General features: G+C 39.3%; 1 protein-coding gene across 4 annotated transcripts in view; it reads right to left on the bottom strand.

The window, feature by feature from the left end:
- Window positions 1-20,363, bottom strand: part of LOC128734931 (guanine nucleotide-releasing factor 2) — a 116,232-nt gene that overhangs the window by 19,625 nt on the left and 76,244 nt on the right. For all 4 annotated transcript variants that reach the window (XM_053829542.1, XM_053829377.1, XM_053829460.1 and 1 more), the window contains one exon: window positions 5,373-5,715. In XM_053829542.1, the coding sequence (XP_053685517.1) occupies window positions 5,373-5,715 (343 nt within the window). The remainder of the gene's footprint in view (window positions 1-5,372; window positions 5,716-20,363) is intronic.

Raw genomic sequence — 20,363 nt, 5'->3', positions numbered from 1 at the left:
TACAATTTTACATGGACGAATATGTGAGAATCAGATTAACAATTTTCATGGTTTATTCACCTGTTCAATGACAATTTCTAAAACAAGCTACAACAAAAATATTTTTTGAGAATTCACCTGCAAGAATCCAGGCTTATAAACCCAAACATCAAAAATTCTTTGACACGCAGCCGGCCCTTAGAAGCACGAAGCCACCGGCCATTGAAATCGTACACGGATAGTCTAAAGATGTCGGTTCAAAATACCATCAAACTCCTCTCACCGCTTGTCTCCCTGTCACTCCAGGGATCACAATAACTTCTGCGAAAACCTCGGTTTCTGTAGTAGCACCAGGATCTTCGGGAACGTAGTTGATCCTAACTCTACCGCCGCTTCTTGGCCGCCGATCAACCGGATGCTGGGAATCTATGTTTTTAATCTCATAGAGGCTTTTGTACCTCTGCAGCAGTTTTTCAGCAGATTGTGCGGAATGAAGCCTTCGAAACCCAACGCTTGACAAGTATCAAAGTGTGATTATTCCCTCATACAAACTTCCCTTTCTGGTGGCCCAAGCGTCCCTTCACATGTTGATCTCTCAGTTAATCAATCCAGTCCCACTTGTCGTAGCATACCACTTTAGGCTTCCAAAATTCTAGGCCATGCAATAACGACAACTCCTCTGAAAATTATTCCGATGACGCAGTCTCCGCTTTCAGCTCTGTGCAGAACTACTCCAATCCGGTGCTGATTTACTACCAGAACGTGCGTGGACTGCGAAGCAAAATCGACGATTTTTTATTTCTGTAACAGAGTCGATATACTTCAGTATAATCGTTTTAATGAAAACCTTGACAGCGCATTTTCCTCGCTAGACGTGTGCACACCTCGCAGAAGGGTCAGTCCCGGCGTAGTGGTTAGCATTCACGCCTCTCACGCCGAGGACTCGGGTTCAAATCCCAACCCCGCAGAAGTCACGAATGGCCCAAGCTGGTTAAAGTGACTATAATCAAACAAACAACAACAACAACAACCTCGCAGAAAATCCCGTGGCTGTGATGTTTTGGTCGCCATCTACAACAAGCTGCGTTGCACCACTGATCCTTCCCCAATTCAACACTCTACGGGTAAATGTCCTGGTAGCCAATCGTTCTCTGAGCATTGGTGTAATCTATTTACCTCCCAGTCGAATGAACGACGTTAGGCGTATTAGCAAACATCTCAACCCAGCTGGAAATATGTATTCTCATCTAGCGAATGACTCAACGCCGCTGTTTGGTAACTAGAACCAGTCCGGTTTAGTTTGAAATGTTCCTGTAAACGGGTGTCCTAGTCTCTCAGTTTAATTTCTGTTTCCATGGCTTGACAAAAAATAATTAAAATTAGACATCCGTAGAACAGATTTTAATGGCTTAGTCACAGCAATTACGCAGGTCGATTGGTAATCTATGCTACTTATCTACTTTTGTTCGATTTATTCGCACTATGAACAGTTTGATTATCGATTATGTTCCGATACGCCGACCCGCTTTCAAGCCTGCATTGGGAAATGCGCATATTCGTCGTTTGAAGCATGTAAGGTCTTCTGCTCTGCGAGCATTTATAGCCATTGACCGTGCTTATAGTGAGTTTCGACCCTTCAACCGTCTTCTGTATGAACAGTATACTCTAGGAATGCAAGGAATCCTTCAAAAGAATCCGAAAAATTTCTGGTTCCTTTCCCTATAAAAATATTTAGTAAAGAAGAAGGTTGATAATTGCAACGTTGAAAACAACCGAGGGATTACATTATGCTGTACTCTAAGGTGCTCGAGATAATTCAGTCTCTCGAGGTTCAGCCTCTACGAATCATATTGATTTCGTCACGTCCAGCTTACGTAACATGAATGAAGATGTGGAAATTGATGAAATTTACACGAACCTGAAAGCAACACTTGATCGGGTTAATCACGGTATTCTCCTTACAAGGCTTAAGAAATTTTCCATCGTTCTGTAATTGGTTACACTCGTATCTAACACACCGTAGGCTAAGTGTGAAAATCGCTTCCGAGATTTCCGATATATTCTGCAACCTCTCTGGCGTACCACAAGGGAGCAACAAAAGACCACTGATTGATCTATTCTTTTTTCGCAAATGAACTGTCAGCTCTCTTACCACACGACTGTTGGCTCCTTTATGCTAGCGATGTAAAAATCGTTAAGGTGATTAGAACATTTGAAATGTTTTGAAGAATCGGTATCTTGAAATGTTTCGCCATAAACTTCCACCGTAAAAAGAAACCTATCGCTTTTAGCTACAACATGATAAGATATTTGTTACAGTGTGTCTGTCATGTCTGTAATCTTGGTGTCGTGGTGGATAGCGCACTAACCTTCCATATACACTATAATAACATTATCTCCAGAGCTAATAAGCAACTTGAGTTTATTTTTGAACTCGCTAAGGAGTTCGGTAACCTCTACTGTCTTCAGTCATACTGTTACTCACTGGTACGGCTAATTTAGGCCGTGATTTGGTGTCCTTAGTAACCAATTTAGTGCGCAAAATTTGGAACGTTGCTGTACTGTTCCAAATTTTGCGAAATAAATTGGTTACTAATTCCTACACTATGCCCCGCGCAGTCTTCCATGGCATAATCCCACAAGTCTACGCTATATGAGGAACGCTGGCGCTTACTTAATTTGAAGACGCTTGAAAGGAGACGTACCAACGCTTAAAAGCTACTTTTGTAATTAGAATCATTTTAGGGGACACCCAGGTTAACTAAACCTGTATACTCCGACCCAATTCTTAGAGCTAGGGATTTTCTGCAGCTGCCACGATGGAATGCAATGCGAAGAACCCCGTACAAGGCGCTCATTAGACCGATTGTTCTCTACAGGCACAAAATTTTAACAATACTCGAGTTCAAACAGGGCTTGCGCGCGCTCGGAGTTTTCGAACAACGAGCGCCTAAAATGATCTTCGGTAGCGTAAAGGAGGGCGAAGTATGGAAGCGGAGAATGAACCATGAACTCGCGCAGCTCTACATCAAGCCCAGTATCCAAAAGCAGGCTAAAGCCGAACGGATACGGTGTGTAGGGTATGTTGGAAAAATACCGGAATGCTGGAGTATTCTACGAAGATGGTGCTAACTACAAATACAGTAAGAACGAGACAACCAGGAACGCAGCGAGTACACGGTGTCCAAGAAATTGGATAGCAGCGGTCCCGAACCGAATTAAATCGAGAAATTTTATCCATGAGGCTATGTCTTAGGATGAAAAGTACAACTAAATAAATAAATAGTTTAGTTTATTGAACATATATGACGTAAGACAAGTCTTATTCGTGTCATTTACGGATAAATGAAGAAAAATCAAATTTAGGATTACTTTGTTCTAGCAACACATCACTATCTCATCTAACTACAACATATCATAATAAAGCAAAACAATTTTTGGCAGCTATTTTATACATTGCTTCTGAAGTCATCTGTTTTAAAGCAGTAGGCTGTGCGTTCCAATCTATCACACCTCTCAAGAAAAAAGTGTTTCCATACAATGAAGTCCGCTGAGTAGGAACTATAAAACCCCGCGTTCGAAGTGCTTGGACAGCTGTCAGTTTGTCGTAGAGGTACGATGGACCCTGGCGCTGAATTAATCTATGAAGATAAATGCACGTTCTAAATCTTATTATCTTATCTTATTATCTTATTAATACCAACACAGCCACAATAAAGGATTCCTGGAAATAATTTTAACTATTTCTAATCATAAAGAATAGAATAAAAGATAAATTCACGTTCTCAATGCATAAAAACTTCGAAAGGGGCATCCAAGAAGGTTTTTCTGCAGGTGGCGACGGGAAATGTAACGGTTTACGTTATAGATATAACGATCACAATCATTTAGAACTACCTCCAGTTTGGACATTATAGCTGAGCGCATGCTAAGATGTATAACATCTCCAAATATAAACACCGCTATTCTATATTTCGAACGAAAGTTTTTTCGAACGAGAGTTTTTTCGAACGAAATTCCCGCCAGCAAAACATCTCGTTCGAAACAATTCGAACGAAATAAAGATTCGTTCGAAATACAGAATAGGGGTGAAAGTGCGGTAAATCCAGCGTCTTCAGCTTGGCTCTTTCCAGAACAAAGTTATTCGAGTGGTCACAGCACCTCGAAAATAGTGAATCTTAACATTAAGAACAAACAAAGCGTGGTGTGGTTAAAAAAAAGTTTTAAAGACGAAGAAATGGAGACACCACACAATAAAAATTTGTGCCAAACACAAGATGAGGTTGCGAAATCACTTGGTGCCAAAAAAATACATGCAGAAAAGCGACTGCGAAGTTTTATCTTACCCACCATATTCACCAGACTGCGCGGGCTGGCTACCACTTTATTTGGATTGACGCAAAGTGCCACTTATAAAATTTTTGTCAGTAAAAACTATGGAATTAAAAAAATGAGACTTTTCTTTGAAAATTTTTTTCGAGATAATTTCCCTGGATGGTCAAGAAAAGTCACTTACAAATTTCATAAAAGTACATTTGCTCTCGATGCTTGATTCCTGAGATATGAAGTACTAAGAGAGCAATTTTTTATATTTTTATGAAAACATGTTTTTTCTACGAGGCCAAAACTGAACTATTAAAGTAAGGAATCACCGAGAAAATTAGAGAAATTCCCTTAAAAGTTTTCCGGGAAAATCCGGAGACCTCGAAATTTTTATACATTGATTAGTAAGTCCATAAATTCAACCCGTAGGGTAGACGCGCCATTAGTGGTGGTAGTACCAGTAGTGGCGGAAACTTGAATTATTCCATTATTATTGCAGATATTGGTACAAGTTTGATAAGTATCGAACTACCAGTAACAGTTATTTGATAAGTATCAAACTTGTACCAAAATCTGCAAAAATAATGGAATAATTCGAATTTCCACCACTACTGGTGCTACCACCACTAATGGTGCGTCTACCCTGTACAAAATTCCATGAAATTTAGAGCTCCTTCCTGAATGTATGCCCAAACCTATATGAATTTTGAAAAATTCCATTTTCTCTTATCGCGTACATGCATGTAACTCGTTGTGTGGATGTTGTGTAATGGCAGGTGGGGCTCACACCCACGCTTTTTCGGTTGGTACACGAATGTTTTAGTAATTTTTTGCTTATCGGTTTGTGGCATGTAAAATTTCAGAGAAATGCAAAGCAACTTCACAGACAATAAGACATAACTTGTTGAAGAAAATTTTCCAAAATATATCGTCACGCACATATATGATCGATGCTTCCAAATATCAACATACGAAACATAGTGTGTGGCACCATATTTGATCATAATAAATAAATATGTCGGCAACCAGGTCACACAATTTATATCATACAAAATCGTCATTACTCTTACCTCGTCATCGTGCTGTTCGGCGTTCGGATCTGCGAGATCTTTTCCAGAAAGTCGTCCTTGAAGGACCGAGCCCGGCGGGCCAGTTTGTTGCCCCGGATGCTGCCTTTATGGCCGGAAGATCCCGGAGCCCCGGGGGTAACAGCTTTCTCGCCGGCCCCGTTTTCGGTGGCTGATTTACCGCCGCTGTCGCTTTGTGCCGCCGATTGAGCAGCGTTCACTGGAGTGCCTCCGGTGGCGTTGGTTGGCGTGCAGTTGATGCCACCTGCGGTGCTGCTAGCAGTGCTGCTTCCACTGTTACGAGGGGTACCCACCGGGATCGGGGTGGTTGGTCCGTTATCACAATCTGCGAATTGAGAGAACGAACAATGGAAATATTTCTATTAGTCGTTTGTTTACCACTGGAAAAAGTCCAAAGAACTAAAGGTAACTGCCGTCATATCTTTTAACGATCGATCATTGCTAAAGCTTGCTAACTCATCGGCTGATCACCAACCAAGCGTGGAATTGGATTCCCACCAGGAGAACCGAGCGCTTCTCTGTGGCAGAGGAATTAAGAAACTGTCGATATCATGCTTTGGTCGATCGGTTCGACAACTCCACCCAGATGGGTTAATGACTTTCATTAGAGACCTTGCTTTTTTATTCTTCGCACGCTAGGTGTGAGAAAACTGAGGGCCTGAGAGGTAAAGTAAAGTAAAGTGCCGAGCAACAAAGTGTTTGAAAATGTGTTGATGTATAAAAATTAGTATAGAAATAAAATTTTTGTTACAAAATTTCACATTTGAATTGATGTTGTTTTAACAACCATCATAATTAAATTAATAATAGAATTACAATTACGTTACCTGGCATAGCAAACTTTACTACGCAGAAGTATGTATAATACTCGATCCACTATCGGATATTTTGTTCGAAACCTCCACTCAGACAGTTTCGACTAATTGGAATTCCTCCCAATCACTATAGAGCGTCAGACGTGAAGGAATGCGTTCACCAGTAGTGTGCGGCACGTGTTAGTCAATAACACGTTTGATGATCAGAAATCGAACAAATCGCTACTGTTTGGGCTATCTTATCGACATTCACTATCCGCGTCCGCGTTCACGTCCACTACTCACTCCCGTCTAATTTATGCAATATGGATTAACAAGTGTTGATATATGTGTTATTTCTGGAAAACAGACAACAACCTATGAACAGGCTTACGTATATCACGTAGGCCTTATTTCAAAATAATCATTCAATTAATGTTTGGTTATTTCGAAAAGAATAGGTAATTGGTCTAAATTTATTTTATGTACACAGCGGAGCTCCTAATTTAAATCGCTACGTGTTAATTATTTATAATTTATATAACGTTGTAAAATTGAGATCTCAACTCAACTTTATTGCAATTTTATGGAATGTTTTCTAGGATAATTAAAACTCTGCCAATTACCTACCAGGACTAAAGTGAATCGGCAAGCTGCTGGCTTGCTTGCTTGGAATAGATTTATTCGACAACCGAAAACAGAACGGAAACAGTCGAGTCTGCCTCGAAAAAATAGGTCGTTTCATTCGTCTGCTGCCGTAAAGCAAAAGCACGGTGAAAATCCCTAGACCAAAGCCATTTTTCCGGCGATGCACCGATGCATGTATTCGGGAAAGAGACAAAAAACTTTTTCACTGTAATGCAGCAGAGCAGAGAGACGTTAACATTAATCGGAATGAGTGCGCTTTGATTCTGGAACGCGGAACGTAGACGAACGTGCAATTACATTTTCCAGGAATCGTAAAGGTTTTTTTTCCTAACTGCTGCATTTTTCGTTTGCGGTTCACTTCACTAAATACATTATCACGAACCATGTGCTAACGCGCGCAGAGGCTAGACTTGAGGTGAGCTAGCATTTGTAAATATTTACGTAATTACATGGTAATGTTTGAATGAACAAGCGCAAAACTATCTCGTCTGTACTTATAAATAGTCAGTGCTACATTCTGGAAACTGCTGGACTATTCTCCCATGAATGAATATCACAAAAACAACAAAGTCTGTTGAACATAATAATTCAAACAAATACGGCAACGATTAGTGATGTTAAGAGTTTGAAAAACAATTTTATTGAACTTCCGAACCATCTCTACCTACCTAAAATTGTGTCCAATTGGTCTAGCGTTCAGCCCAAATAGAGCAGATTTAGGACCTACAGCATCGACCGTCAAAGTTTACTTCCAAAAACAACGTCCAGGATTTTGTTAGGGGATTAGTTGTAATTTTGAGCGGACAGAGTTAGTTTTGACAGTTTCATTTTTTCACCTTCAAAACATATTGACGTACAGACATTTACATTTACAGAAAGGTAAGTGTGTAAAATAAAAATCTTAACGTGGGTCACGTTTGAAGCGCTTATGGGTCATCCATTTCTTGACGGATTAATCAAATTTCAGCGTCAATGGATCATAAATTTCTCTACGAAATGATTCGCATAGGAGAAAACATCGTATATTACTAATGTTTGAAGTTTGAAAATTGAGTAGTAAGATTTCCATACACCTTCTTTAGGCTATCGCAACTTCTCTAACATAGACGACATATTCGTATACACTAGCTAAATGTGCAATTATCTTCATACATGAAATGACATATAAGTGAGCAAACCAGTACAGTCGTTTCATAATTATGAATCACTCAATGAATCGTCGTACTGCAAAATACATTATTTTACGTTTATCTGATGATGTAATATTTGATTACTTATTTCAACCATATTTTAACTAACATTTTTTATAGCGAGTTAAAACCACATTCAGGGTTGATTTGCTCTTTTTACATCTTTTTTGCTCTTTTGACTACAGCGCCTCAGCCAAACATAATTCGAAAAAGTGATTTATAGGACAAATGAAGAGTTACTTATTACCTACAATATTATTGAAGAAAGTATGGTTTAATCTTTTGTATTTATAGCGTTACAGAGCTGCAATGCCATTGGTATCAAAAAGAGTCCTCTTTTGGTTACCAGTGGGGTATCTGCCCCATAGCGCCATAATTATAAAAAATAAAACTATACTTTCTTCAACAATATTGTAGATAATAATCAACTCTACAATTGACCTTTGCATCACTGTTTCGAATTTTGTTTGACTGAGATGCTGTAGTCAAAAGAGCAAAACTAAAGTAAAAAGAGCAAATCAAGCCTGACCACATTTATGGGTCAAAATTCACATGGCCTGTAGCAATTCTAGGACACCCAGAAAAAAATGTACCTAAAACAATTAAAGAACATGCGGTTTGGGAATATTCTGATTTCATTCTCTACAATTATTCAGTTGCCATCTTTAATTTAATCCCAACTTTCATGATTCTCCTATGAATGTTTTTACAAAGCTTGACTTCTATTCTGTAACAGAGATTAGGAGCCTATAGCCAAATGTTTTTCTTTCATTATTGCAGCTTCCACTGCAAGTTAATTTATCTCAAGGACGCAAAAAACAGGTTCATTAGACAGAACTACTTCTAAACATTAGTGATAGATCTGATCTTTTCTTATAATATAGTATCATCCACCTCTGAGAGTTTTGTAGCAGAAACAAAACCCGTTTTTCTTTATTTAAATGTGTCCCTCTGTCAGCTTCTTTCCTGTTCTCCCCCAGCCACTTGTAATTCTGTGTTCTTCTCTGTAATCCGTATAAATCGACAGAGCCTTCTTTACGTTTTTGAGCATCCCTCTTGTTAATGGCCACCCTATTCCCCCATTCAGAAATCCAGTCCACAACGGCAATCTACCGTTGCACAACTGCAATCGTTCCACATGCAAGAGAAACGCACCCCTTTACCCATTTGAACCTTCCTCCCCTTGTAAGAGACCGTCTCTCTCTTTTGTTTCTTTCCTATCTATAACGGAGACGAAATATACCCCTTTTCCTTATCTAAATGCAAAAGAAACGCAATCCCCTGTAGTTATTTAGACCTCCCCTTGTTAGAGACCCGCTTTTTGTTATCCCCCCAGCGCTGATTCCCTTATGTCAAGGACCACATGTACTAAGTTTGATGAAGAATCGTCCAGGCATTTCGGAGTTATGACCTCTCCCCCTTTCATCAACACCCTCGTGCTGATTACGTTATGCCAAAAAAACATGTGTTCCAAGTTTGATGAAGAACCATCCAGGCTTTTCGAAGTTATGCCCCCCTATTTGTCAACCAAGCAGTGCTGATTCGGTCAAAGCGTTCTGGATTTATGACCTCCCCCTCCCCCCTTTGTCTCTTATACAAGTTTGTAGTGTATAACCTAAGGTCAGAGGAACAGTATTGACTTTATTCTTCCACTTGTCCCATTCTACCGCAGTGTTCGTTTAAATTCAACCACTGTCTTCGGTGTAGCCAACAATTCTTTGGCGCATCGGTAAAGACTGTGCACCAAGACGTTAGAGTGACCCTTCACCCGACGCAGAAGTAACGGCAAGGGCCCCTGGTGGACAAGATCTACGTACAACCAGACCGGAAGTGGCGATCACGTGCGACCGCGATTGGTGGAAATCGGAAAAAATGGTGCAGGCTGTGATTGTTGAAAAAAGGGCCCCCACAAAAGAAAAAGTACAGGTTAGATAGGTAAAGAAAGTGGGTGAAGGAAAGTCCAGAAGATGAAGAAATAAGTTTGTGAAACGTTAATCATTGGAGTTTATCCTAGGCGTGCCGACCCTGAGGCTTGTTTCAGGGAGTCTCAGCAACGCTCGCGGCTGAGGCTAACCGATAACTTACACTTTGGCCGTACCGTAATTATGGGACATTAATTTCAAAAATGCGACGGAGTTGCAAAAAAAGGTCCTAGAGATTTGGAGTATTCATAAAAAACGTGTGTTTTGATAATTGCCTAGAACAGTATACTCTTGAAATATACATCTAACAAAGGTATGAAAAACCAATTTTTAAAGTACTACTAATGAAAATACGCTATAACTTTGCACCCGATGGAGCTATAAAATTCTTTTTTTCAGTAAAGTTTCTTGTTTTTACATATTATACAACATTGCCGAAGTAACCAGAACGCCAGCTCCCTAAACAAAAAAGTCAGATGTTTTTGTCTTGACTGTTAATGAGGTCAGGTAAATGATTAAATTTTTATAACGGTAGTTTTTTTACAATTAACGTACAGTACAGTAGGAGAATGAAACAAAGATGTTGATAGGATCCACCAGAATGGGACCAGGCGTGAAGGGAAAAGAGCATAACATTAAGTAAGGGAGGGTCATTGAAGTGACAAGTTATATTAGAACCTCTCGCCCGGTGGTTTGACTACAATAGACGGAGGGAAGGGCACAATTTGTGTCTAAAAATAACTTAAACCGCCTGTGTTGGTGGAGTTTGAAGTACGTCGCACGCTTAATAAGGGAATTGTGGAGTCTCCCTTTTGTCCAGTCTGCTGGGGTTCAAAAATTCGTCACTACCTGCGTTGCACAGGGCCTAGGAGGAGAAGTGAATTCGAATTCAGTTGTAAGTATCTCCAATTATACCTTAATTCGATCCGCGGATCGCCCAGTTTGGATAAATAAGAGCGACACAGAATTTCTCGAGCGTTGCTTAAGTAAAGCTTATGTGCTACATACCGGTTTCGAAACTTGACCTTCTATTCTTATTCGACATACTTCGTAGCAACCTGTTAGAGTACAGGACCTAATGATACGATCCTATTGACCCTAACCGCCTCTCCCAGCCAAGATTCGAATCTACGACTGGCTTGTTGGGTTAGAATCGTACCTCTAGACCAACTGGCTTTACTTTTGCTCACCACAATAATCCCGAGTGGCCCGAGTGGACGAATGGATTAGAATTGTGACTGGAATTGAAATTGTGCTCGGGATCAGGCTCAGAATAAGAGTTGGAAGCGAGATTGTGATTCTGGATTGTGATTGGGATAGGGATTGGAATTAGGATTGAGATTAGGATTGTGATTAAGATCGTTGGGATCAGTGCTGAGAAATTTAAAGCAGCAAAAAAATCAATGAGATTTCAAGCACATGAAATTTCATCCTTGATCACAAGCGCCAATCTCACATATCAATTTCTCTCGCTATTATACGCGATGTCTCTGTTGCTAAGCGATGTGAGCCAAATTCAGCTGTGACCATTTTGCTTAATTCTTCCACAGCTGGCATTTCGTACAACGAATCAGAGAGCGAAGGAGAATCTACCGTCAGAGAAAACATCAGCAGGCAAAAATGCCGCACACATTCATGAATTAAGATGGCAAACATATTGGCGGAATTTACATTTTTCCTTTGCGGGAATCGACATTTTCTTAACTAGAAAGTAAAAATCCTAATAAGAATTAGATAAACATGTAATTTAAATGTGTATTTAAATGCAGTTGAAGCAAAGCAGAATGTGATCAAGCGGGAAGAAATATGTAGGGTTTATTTCTAATTCCCGTTATAGTAAGTAAAGCCATTCTAATTTTCATCATTTGTTGTATGGATTCAATGAATACTCCAAAAGTTCTTGTGCTGATTTGACTAAAACACACTCACCTTCCGATCCGTGAACTTTGAAATTACTGACAAGCGAATATTAAAGCATATTATTGAAATTACGCAACTGACTTTATTTCTTAAATTCGTCCTATCGTTTTAAAATTCGTCCAACAAAATTTTTCATCGTCCGAACTAAAAATCACAACAATGTTTACGAAGCTAACGCGCATGTATTTGTGTAGGACGGTATGACAAATGTTGTTCTGTAAAATGTCTGCAGGTCAGGCAAGTTTTCCTGGCTGTAGAATAACGACAATGCCTTGCATGAGTTATTTTCATTTATGAATGACGGAAATTAAAACGATTAGTCGACATTTTCTTCTTCGTCGCACGAAAAAGCGTAGGAAATTTGGCTGGTAGGACTTCTTTAATGATAAAAAGCATTTAAATAGATCTCAGCTCACTTTGATTGATCGTGTATGATAGAAAACGAACTAAAGGGAATTAGGGAATAACTAATTTTGCATTGTAAGTCATAAAAATGCTGATTTTTTTTTAAATTAAAAATTTTTTTTAATAATTTGTGTTGGATAGGACGGAAATAGGCAATTACGACGAAGCAGCAACATACCCTACGAGTTTTGCGCTTCTTGCTATGAAAACAGAAAAACACACGTGTGATTTTATCTGTATAGGATCAACTTGACATGATTCTCAGTTGATTTTGATTTTTGATGAGTTTTGAGATTTTGAATTTTTACCATCACTGGTTGGGATTGGGATCTGTATTGGAATTGGGATTGGCATTGGGATCGACATCGGGAATGGAATTAACATTGAGATTTGAGATTGGTATCCTTAGCCCTCTACCGGGCTAGGACGGCTGTAGACTCCAAAGCCACATATGTGATTTGTTTAGAATTGACAATATGAAAAATGTGTTCAGAACAGATTTCTAGACATTTTGATATTATTATTACAACATTTTGACCATGCATTCAAAAGTTATCATCTAATAAAAACAAAAATTCAGGAAAATTCCGAAAAAAAAATTGTTGCTCGAAATGGGAATATCTTTACTTTTAAAATAAAGGACATCTAAAACAAAATGATTGATAATTGAAATTTTTGTATGTATAATTTGCATGCTTCATTTCAATTTTGTAATATACCTGAATTCAAAAAATATCTGGATAGAGCGTTAGACATGGGGAAATAAGATGAGAAATTAGACTTTTTTTGACCTGGCACTCCTCCAGACAATTATTTTTGCACGAAAATCAGCTCATGAGCTGTTTTTGAATGTACTTCCATGAAAAAATAGTCATTAGCTTGATTGCATCGTTTTAAAGATGTTGCCCGTTAAAGGGTTAAATAGAGTCAGGACCAGGATTGGAAACGGAATTTGTATTGAGATTGAAATAATAATTATGATTGGGACCGGGATCGGAATTAGATACAGAATTGGAATTAGGATCGGGTAGCGATTGGGATTAGGATTCGGATTGTTATAAAATGGAAATGCAAAGGATCTAACCAAGTAGGATTAGAATAAAAATTATTTATTTATGTTTTTGCAATACTGCCAAACTGTGCTAATGCATCACAGATTGACACAGAAATCATATTTAAGTTTTTTTCAGCGAATTCGTTACACAGCGGGTGCTGAATGTTATCATAAGACAACGGGTTTGTTTACTATTGGGTGGGTTCACGGGGTATGATAAAATTGAGAGAATAAAACAAAATTAGGTATTAGACTATCTAATATAGCTCGCGGCGGTAGTTTAGTTAGTAAAACAATCGGTACCAACCGAAATATCATGGATGCAAACCGCACCAGCCATCACCCCGATATATATTTGGTCTATGTCGAAATTTTTCAGTTCATCTAAATAATCATGCTTCACATCAGACACTTCTTCACTTTCCAAAATTGCTCACTGCATTGGGGTACACGAAAAGTCGTTTACACGCTTAAAAATTATCCATTTTAGCCCACCTAGAACCTAGTACCTAGCAGGCAGATTTCATTCTTTGGGAAAAAAAAGAGCAAATTCAGCAACTTGCAAGATTCTAATCTCACAATAGTTTAATATTTGTGAATACTATCATAAACAATCTGACTAGCATCATTTAAAGGATTATGACTGGAACCTTTCTTAGCCCATACACTGATGATTCACCAGACTGGATATTCCTTAACAATCCAAATTTATCTATGAGGTGACAGCAATGACTAATCTTGAACTTTTATACAAAGGTTGAAGAAAAATAATTAATAAATTGTTTTTTTTTAAGTCGGACGGATCTGCGTCATAGTATAAAATTTAGTTTTATTTTTGTAAACATCATTCTTAGCGGTGTAGAACTAAATTTGAACATCAATTGTTTACGACGCTAATGATTTTCAGAGGACGTTTTACCAATGAAACTTCAAAAGGCTTTAAGCAAAACTGAAAGTTGTTTACAAAAATACACTATTAACTAAAATTGTTTCTAATAGACTAGCAAATTTTATATCAAACAGACCACAGACAACCAGAAAGGCTCAATTCCTCATTATTAAGACAAATATAATGATTTTATATTAAGTACACTGGACTAGTGTAGAATATACAAGAAAGTAATAACGATTGAATTCTTCACACCACAATTTACCTTTTATGCTTCACTGGCGATTGTTTGTGGCAACATTCCAATCTAAACTGTTCCAGTAATGCAATGCAATGTCATCACTTACTTATGAATCACTTTCAGAACTTTTCATAAATTTGTCACTCGTTCAACAGCAAGGCTATTAGGTCATGAAAATTACGCACCTTTAATGACACTCGAGACTGACTGTACATTACGTCGCGTCGCGTCGGCACAAAAACAAGTTCTCAGCTGTTGTTCATCGAACACTTAATTTACAGCACATATTAACAAAAAAAACTCGGAACAAGCGCACCTAGACACGGTTCTTTAAGGCAAGCAAATTTTGTTGCTCCGATCTCAATTAAACGTGATCTCATTTGATCTTTTGCCTTGATCGACAACACCGCGTACGGTTGGTTTGGTTTGCTGCGAGGCGTACGTACGTGCGACGCCCTGAGTTCACAGACTCTCTTCTCGTTGCGTCCGTCGCGCCGTGGCGGGAACGTCACTCACTCTTGTTTTTCTTCCCTTCTTTGCACAGCTGCCCGAAGGAGTAGTCCCAAGTCCCAACCAAATGAGTTTCTTTGCCTTCCTATTTGGGGAACAACTCCAAAAATAGCATTCACACAGTCTGTCGTCTTTAGCCTGTCACTACGAACATCACGCGCCGATCAACCGCGAACCCCTCGTTGCGCGGAAATTGACTCACCACGCCAAGCCAACCCAAGGCCGATGGAATTCCACTGGAATGCACTGTTTTCCGGATGAACACCGCAGGCTTTACGGTCGCCAATGGTGACGCTATCCTTTCAGCCAACCTTGCTGCGGCGACGGCGATTAAACGATCGATCCTTATCCAACGCGCATCGATGACTCTCTCGAAGATCTAGACCTGACGTGTGTGTGTTCTGCACAGCAAGACCGATCAAAAGTGACTACTTAGTTGTTTTTGTTTGTTAAGCGGTATCCAGTGTGGAACGACCGCGACCGCGACCGCGGTTCGACCATTCTATACATACAAAATGTATGAGAAAATCGGGGTGCACCTAGCCAGGCGAGCGCGACGAGGAAACCGTGACCATATAGAACATCTTGGCGAAGTGTAGCTGCGGGAATCTACTCAAGGGGCGCGATCGTGGTTTAACCCATTAAGTCCCGCGGAAACAAGATTTATAAACATGAATTCTTTTTTGGTGAGATTAGATTCTACCACGATACTTAATTTAAAACTATTCCGAACATTCCCTAAAACAACGCGCTTGCAATAGGTTAATAGGTTGGCTGCGCGTACCAAAACGAATGTGCAACATTTGCGTCGTTCCAAGTGTTGGTGTTGTTGCAGACTGCGCTGCTGTTCGCGTGCCACACTAGCATGGCACTGCTGTGCTAACTTCTCCGCGCCTCAACTTAGTTCATGCCTTTCGGGTGTTTTAGTGACTGTAGGAAAAAAATTATTCTATAAATGGAATACAAGAACATGAGCCATGTCGCGACAAACGATCGCGCGCAGCACATTGGATTAATTCGAAACGGCTGATTGGTAAAAACCGGAGACCGACAGCGAATTGTGGACAAAAACATCGAGAAACTGGTCTCAATCGAGGAATGTTTCTTTATAACCTGCTTAGCCAATACTTCTTTATAACCTGCTTAGCCAAATGTTTCTTTATAAACTGCTTAGCCAATTTTCAGAAAAGTAAAATGAGCATTTGTTGAGCCAAAATTTGTCGAGATTTTAATATCGGTAATTATCAATAACACAGGTCTGCAAAAAATTTCTAATGCTTGAGATAATTCAGGAGAATTCTATGTTTTTCAAGGTGCTGAATCTAAATCTGATGCCCATTTTTTTTTGCAAAATTCGCTTTTAGTATGGAAAACTCACAAAACCGATGAAAAAATCAATACCACTGATGCGTAATAAATACACCCAAACAAGCAAATTTCGCAAATTCTTTCTCAATCAACACAACAAATACTACTGGACTAAAATATTTCGTTTTAAACAATTTCAATTTTGTTTCCTTCAAAACAGGGCTGTTGCACTCATTTACGCTCATTCGAAATACGTAAAAGTCATGTATGTAACATTTGTGCAACTGCATGTAATCTAAAATCAAACTTCCTGAATTGAGTACCGCATTATTTTAACATTTATGCTGGTATGGCCTTTAAAGTTTGTTATATTATTTGATTTCTACTGTTATATGTGTAAAACCAAGATTCAAGTCTAATCTCAAGTTTTTAGTCTTGACCTTGGAATGAGGTCATACATATATTAATATTTTTTTGAAACGATGGTTCTACAATTGATGAAGGGACGGTACGGGAAAGAAATGAAAATTTTGGTGAAGGAGGGGAAGAGCGGAAAGGAAGGGGGGGGGGGGGGTATTGGTAGCTATGCTTGACAAGTAGTCATTTTGACTCCTACCTTTTGTCCAATGCTGGAAGGTGCATGAGTCGAACCAAGCTGTAATCTGAGATTATAACCGGATCTCTCTCAGATTACAGCTTGGTTCGACTCATGCACCTTCCAGCATTGGACAAAAGGTAGGAGTCAAAATGACTACTTGTCAAGCATAGCTACCAATACCCCCCCCCCCCCCCCCTTCCTTTCCGCTCTTCCCCTCCTTCACCAAAATTTTCATTTCTTTCCCGTACCGTCCCTTCATCAATTGTAGAACCATCGTTTCAAGATTCAAGACTATTCAACAAGTTTTGCTAGAAAACTGGACAATTTTTATTATTTTTTCTGAATTCAGTGAACAAAAACCTATAAGAATCAATTGAAAAATGTTGTACAGTTTGTTTATGAAGACCTCTGAAGACATCAATCTCACTTTAACAGTGAAACAAAGGTAAATTTTACTACTATTTAATAAAATCACACAAAATAATCTACGCAAAATTGCTTTTATAAAAAAAATTCAAAAATTAGTGCAGATTGTTTTAAGACAGGCCCAATTTAACTGCAATTTTACCCAAGATAATAGTTGAATGCATATATTCAATCACATTAGTACATATAGCATGCGTCAATGAAACCTAGCCAAGGCAAACATGAATAATGTGTTATCATATCGGAATCCTTACCCATTATTATGAATCATTAATTTGTACGATAGTGATTCAACACCAGTAGAACCAATTATTGTACTACGTCAATGTCAAAACACATTCAAGATGGACGCACAGAACATTCGAACCAGCCAAACAGTATGTAGATAGCAAATATCTTTATCTGCAAAGCTAATTTTTCAACATTCCCGCAATCAGGCATACCAGCGAGTTTGCGCATTAAATTTACAATATTATTATAAATCGACTACGGCCAGTTTATTTACCAAAATTGTGGCTGCGAAATGCTTATAGGTACTGAGATATCATAACTTTTAGTGATATATAACGGGTGTACCGCATTAGGCATACGGAAATTGAACATTAGGCATAATGGACGTTAGACATAAAGTACGGTAGACATAATGGACAATAGGCATATTTGACGATAAGTATAATATGCGGAAAGCATAAGCATATAATCTGCCGTTAGCTTGCAAGAGGTGCAATCGAGTCAGTTTAAAAAAAACATTGCATATAGAGTGAGTCGGATAACCTAGGAAAGGTCGAATCACAAACGTCCGGCCGCCACACGAATTGCTGAACGTCATAGAAAATATTCGTAGGTCGCGACCTGTTTTATACTGTCATTACTCGCTACCGCGCCTACGGACTCAGCTAAGAGATAAATCTCTAGTAGTCAGTAAACTTAGGCAAATGCGTACCCCTAAATAGAGGAGATTTCTACAACTACAGATATGCAAATATTATACAAAATAAAAAAATAAGATGTGGAATGTGTGTGTCCAGTTTTTATAAGAATAAGACAAAATTCAGGCACATTGTACGGAATGCATTTTTCTTTTATTATTTGACATTTTTCTAAAACGCACAAACATACCTAACCTTTTATTATTTTGAAGATAGCTTAAATAGCACAACAATTACCTTGAAAACGTTATTTTTATCAACATTCGTCGAGAAAATATTTTTCGACGAGATTCTTTCAGCCAGGTAGGGGTTCGGTCTTTCGAGTTTCGGCCTTTTGTGATTCGGTCATACAGGGGTTCGGCTATTCGTGATTCGGCCAAATAAAATTTCGGAATTTTGTGGCCTTTGGCGCTTCCGACGGCGGGTCACCGGCGGACACTCGCGACCTGCGGTCATCTCGCTCTGAACCATCTAGAAAACATTTGCTACTAACTCGGTAAATAGATGAAAATGAGCAACAAACATTTTATTAAGCGCTAAATGAAGGCATTCTTGAAGCGTGCTTTGTAGTAAATAGTTGTGTGACTAATTTTATTTTTCGTTCAAATAAAGTTATTTGTTGACTACCTTCCAATTCGTGTTTCTTTTCTACCAAACAGTTACTTAGGCATTTTGAATAAGTTCTTTTTATGTTGGCACAGTCTCGAAAGGGGTTCGAGCTTTCGCGATTCGGCCAAATACAATTTCACGCTTCTGTGACAATTGTTGAAATTCGGCCATTCGTATTCCGGCTGTATTTTATTCGACCATTTGGGTTTCGGCTATTTGGTACCAGCCCGAATCATCTACGAAAAGTCATAAAATATTTTTTACGGAATTATATCAACAGGTCGTTATGCCAAATGGTTGCCTGCCAAATGGTCCCTTATATTTATTCCAATGTTTTTATGGTAAACGAGATTACAACATTATGCCAATTCATATTAACTGGGCGGCCGCGGTTCTTATTGTATTGCGACGAAGCGATGATTGACTCAAGTGCGTATTAATAGGAAAGCGTAGTTTTGCAAATTATGCCTAACGTCCGTTATGCCTAAGTGTTACTAACGTGGAAAAATAAATTGAAAAATTAAAACGGTTTAGTTTTTAATAGACTGCAATTAAAGGCATAACAGGATGGGAGTGAAGATGTGGCACAACCATCAACGCCAGCAAATGAGGATACAGTATTTGCTTTAAAACTGGCCCACGATTGGTTAGTGAACGGCTGGATAATGCGTAACATCGATGGCTTGCGTACCTGCAGGTATAAAATAGACCCCATAGTAGAGGTCCTTAGCCCCTTATTCAGCAACTTCGTGGTATCAGCCGAAATACGAGCATCCTTAGCGGAGATCAGGTAACCAACCTAGGTGGAAAATAAGGTCATATACCGACAGGGAAGGAGGTACTCACTCGAATGCAGAGTCTGTAGTGTGTAGTAACGTTGAATAACCTAGTCAGACTTGAACGTCTGTTCCCACGACAGGGGCGGCTCTTTGTGGCTTGACCGATTCCTCAACAAAGTGCGCGGTTGTACTCCGGGTTAGGAGCGGCTCTCGACAGTGTCTGATTCGGAGTGCGCAGCTGAATAACGAAATGTATTGACTCGGCGAGAATTGTATTGACTGACGAGAAGGAAGCGTTCTATGTACCGCTGGAGGTAACGTACGACAGCTGTTCGTCACGGGACATCAAGATCATCGTCGGGTAAATGAACGCCCAGACATGGAAATGATGTATAAACGGTGAGCCTGCACACCGACTCGAACGATAACTGCCAGCGATGCATCCACTTAGCGACCACTCAGTTAGTTGCGAGGTACGATGCTGGTCTAACACACCAGTCGTTGTATGTTTGAATATCGACTAGGTGGTAGAGTTAGTAAAACTGTTGCACTAACCCCGTAATTGTCCTATACTCTAATAGCCGGCAGTGAAGTCTGTCAATAAAGAAGAGGCAAGTCCTAGAATGACATTTAAGCCCAAGGCTTTGCTTTGCATCATATTTGCAGCTTCCCGAGGCCTGGTAATCAGAAGCACTTTATTTCCTCGCAAAGATACCCACAAAACCACCAGGAGATCACCTGATCAACGAGT

This window comes from Sabethes cyaneus, chromosome 1 (assembly GCF_943734655.1).
Source record: "Sabethes cyaneus chromosome 1, idSabCyanKW18_F2, whole genome shotgun sequence".
Lineage (NCBI taxonomy): Eukaryota > Metazoa > Arthropoda > Insecta > Diptera > Culicidae > Sabethes > Sabethes cyaneus.
The sequence above is the reverse complement of the archived record's forward strand: the minus strand, read 5'-3'. Positions and strand labels throughout refer to the sequence as shown.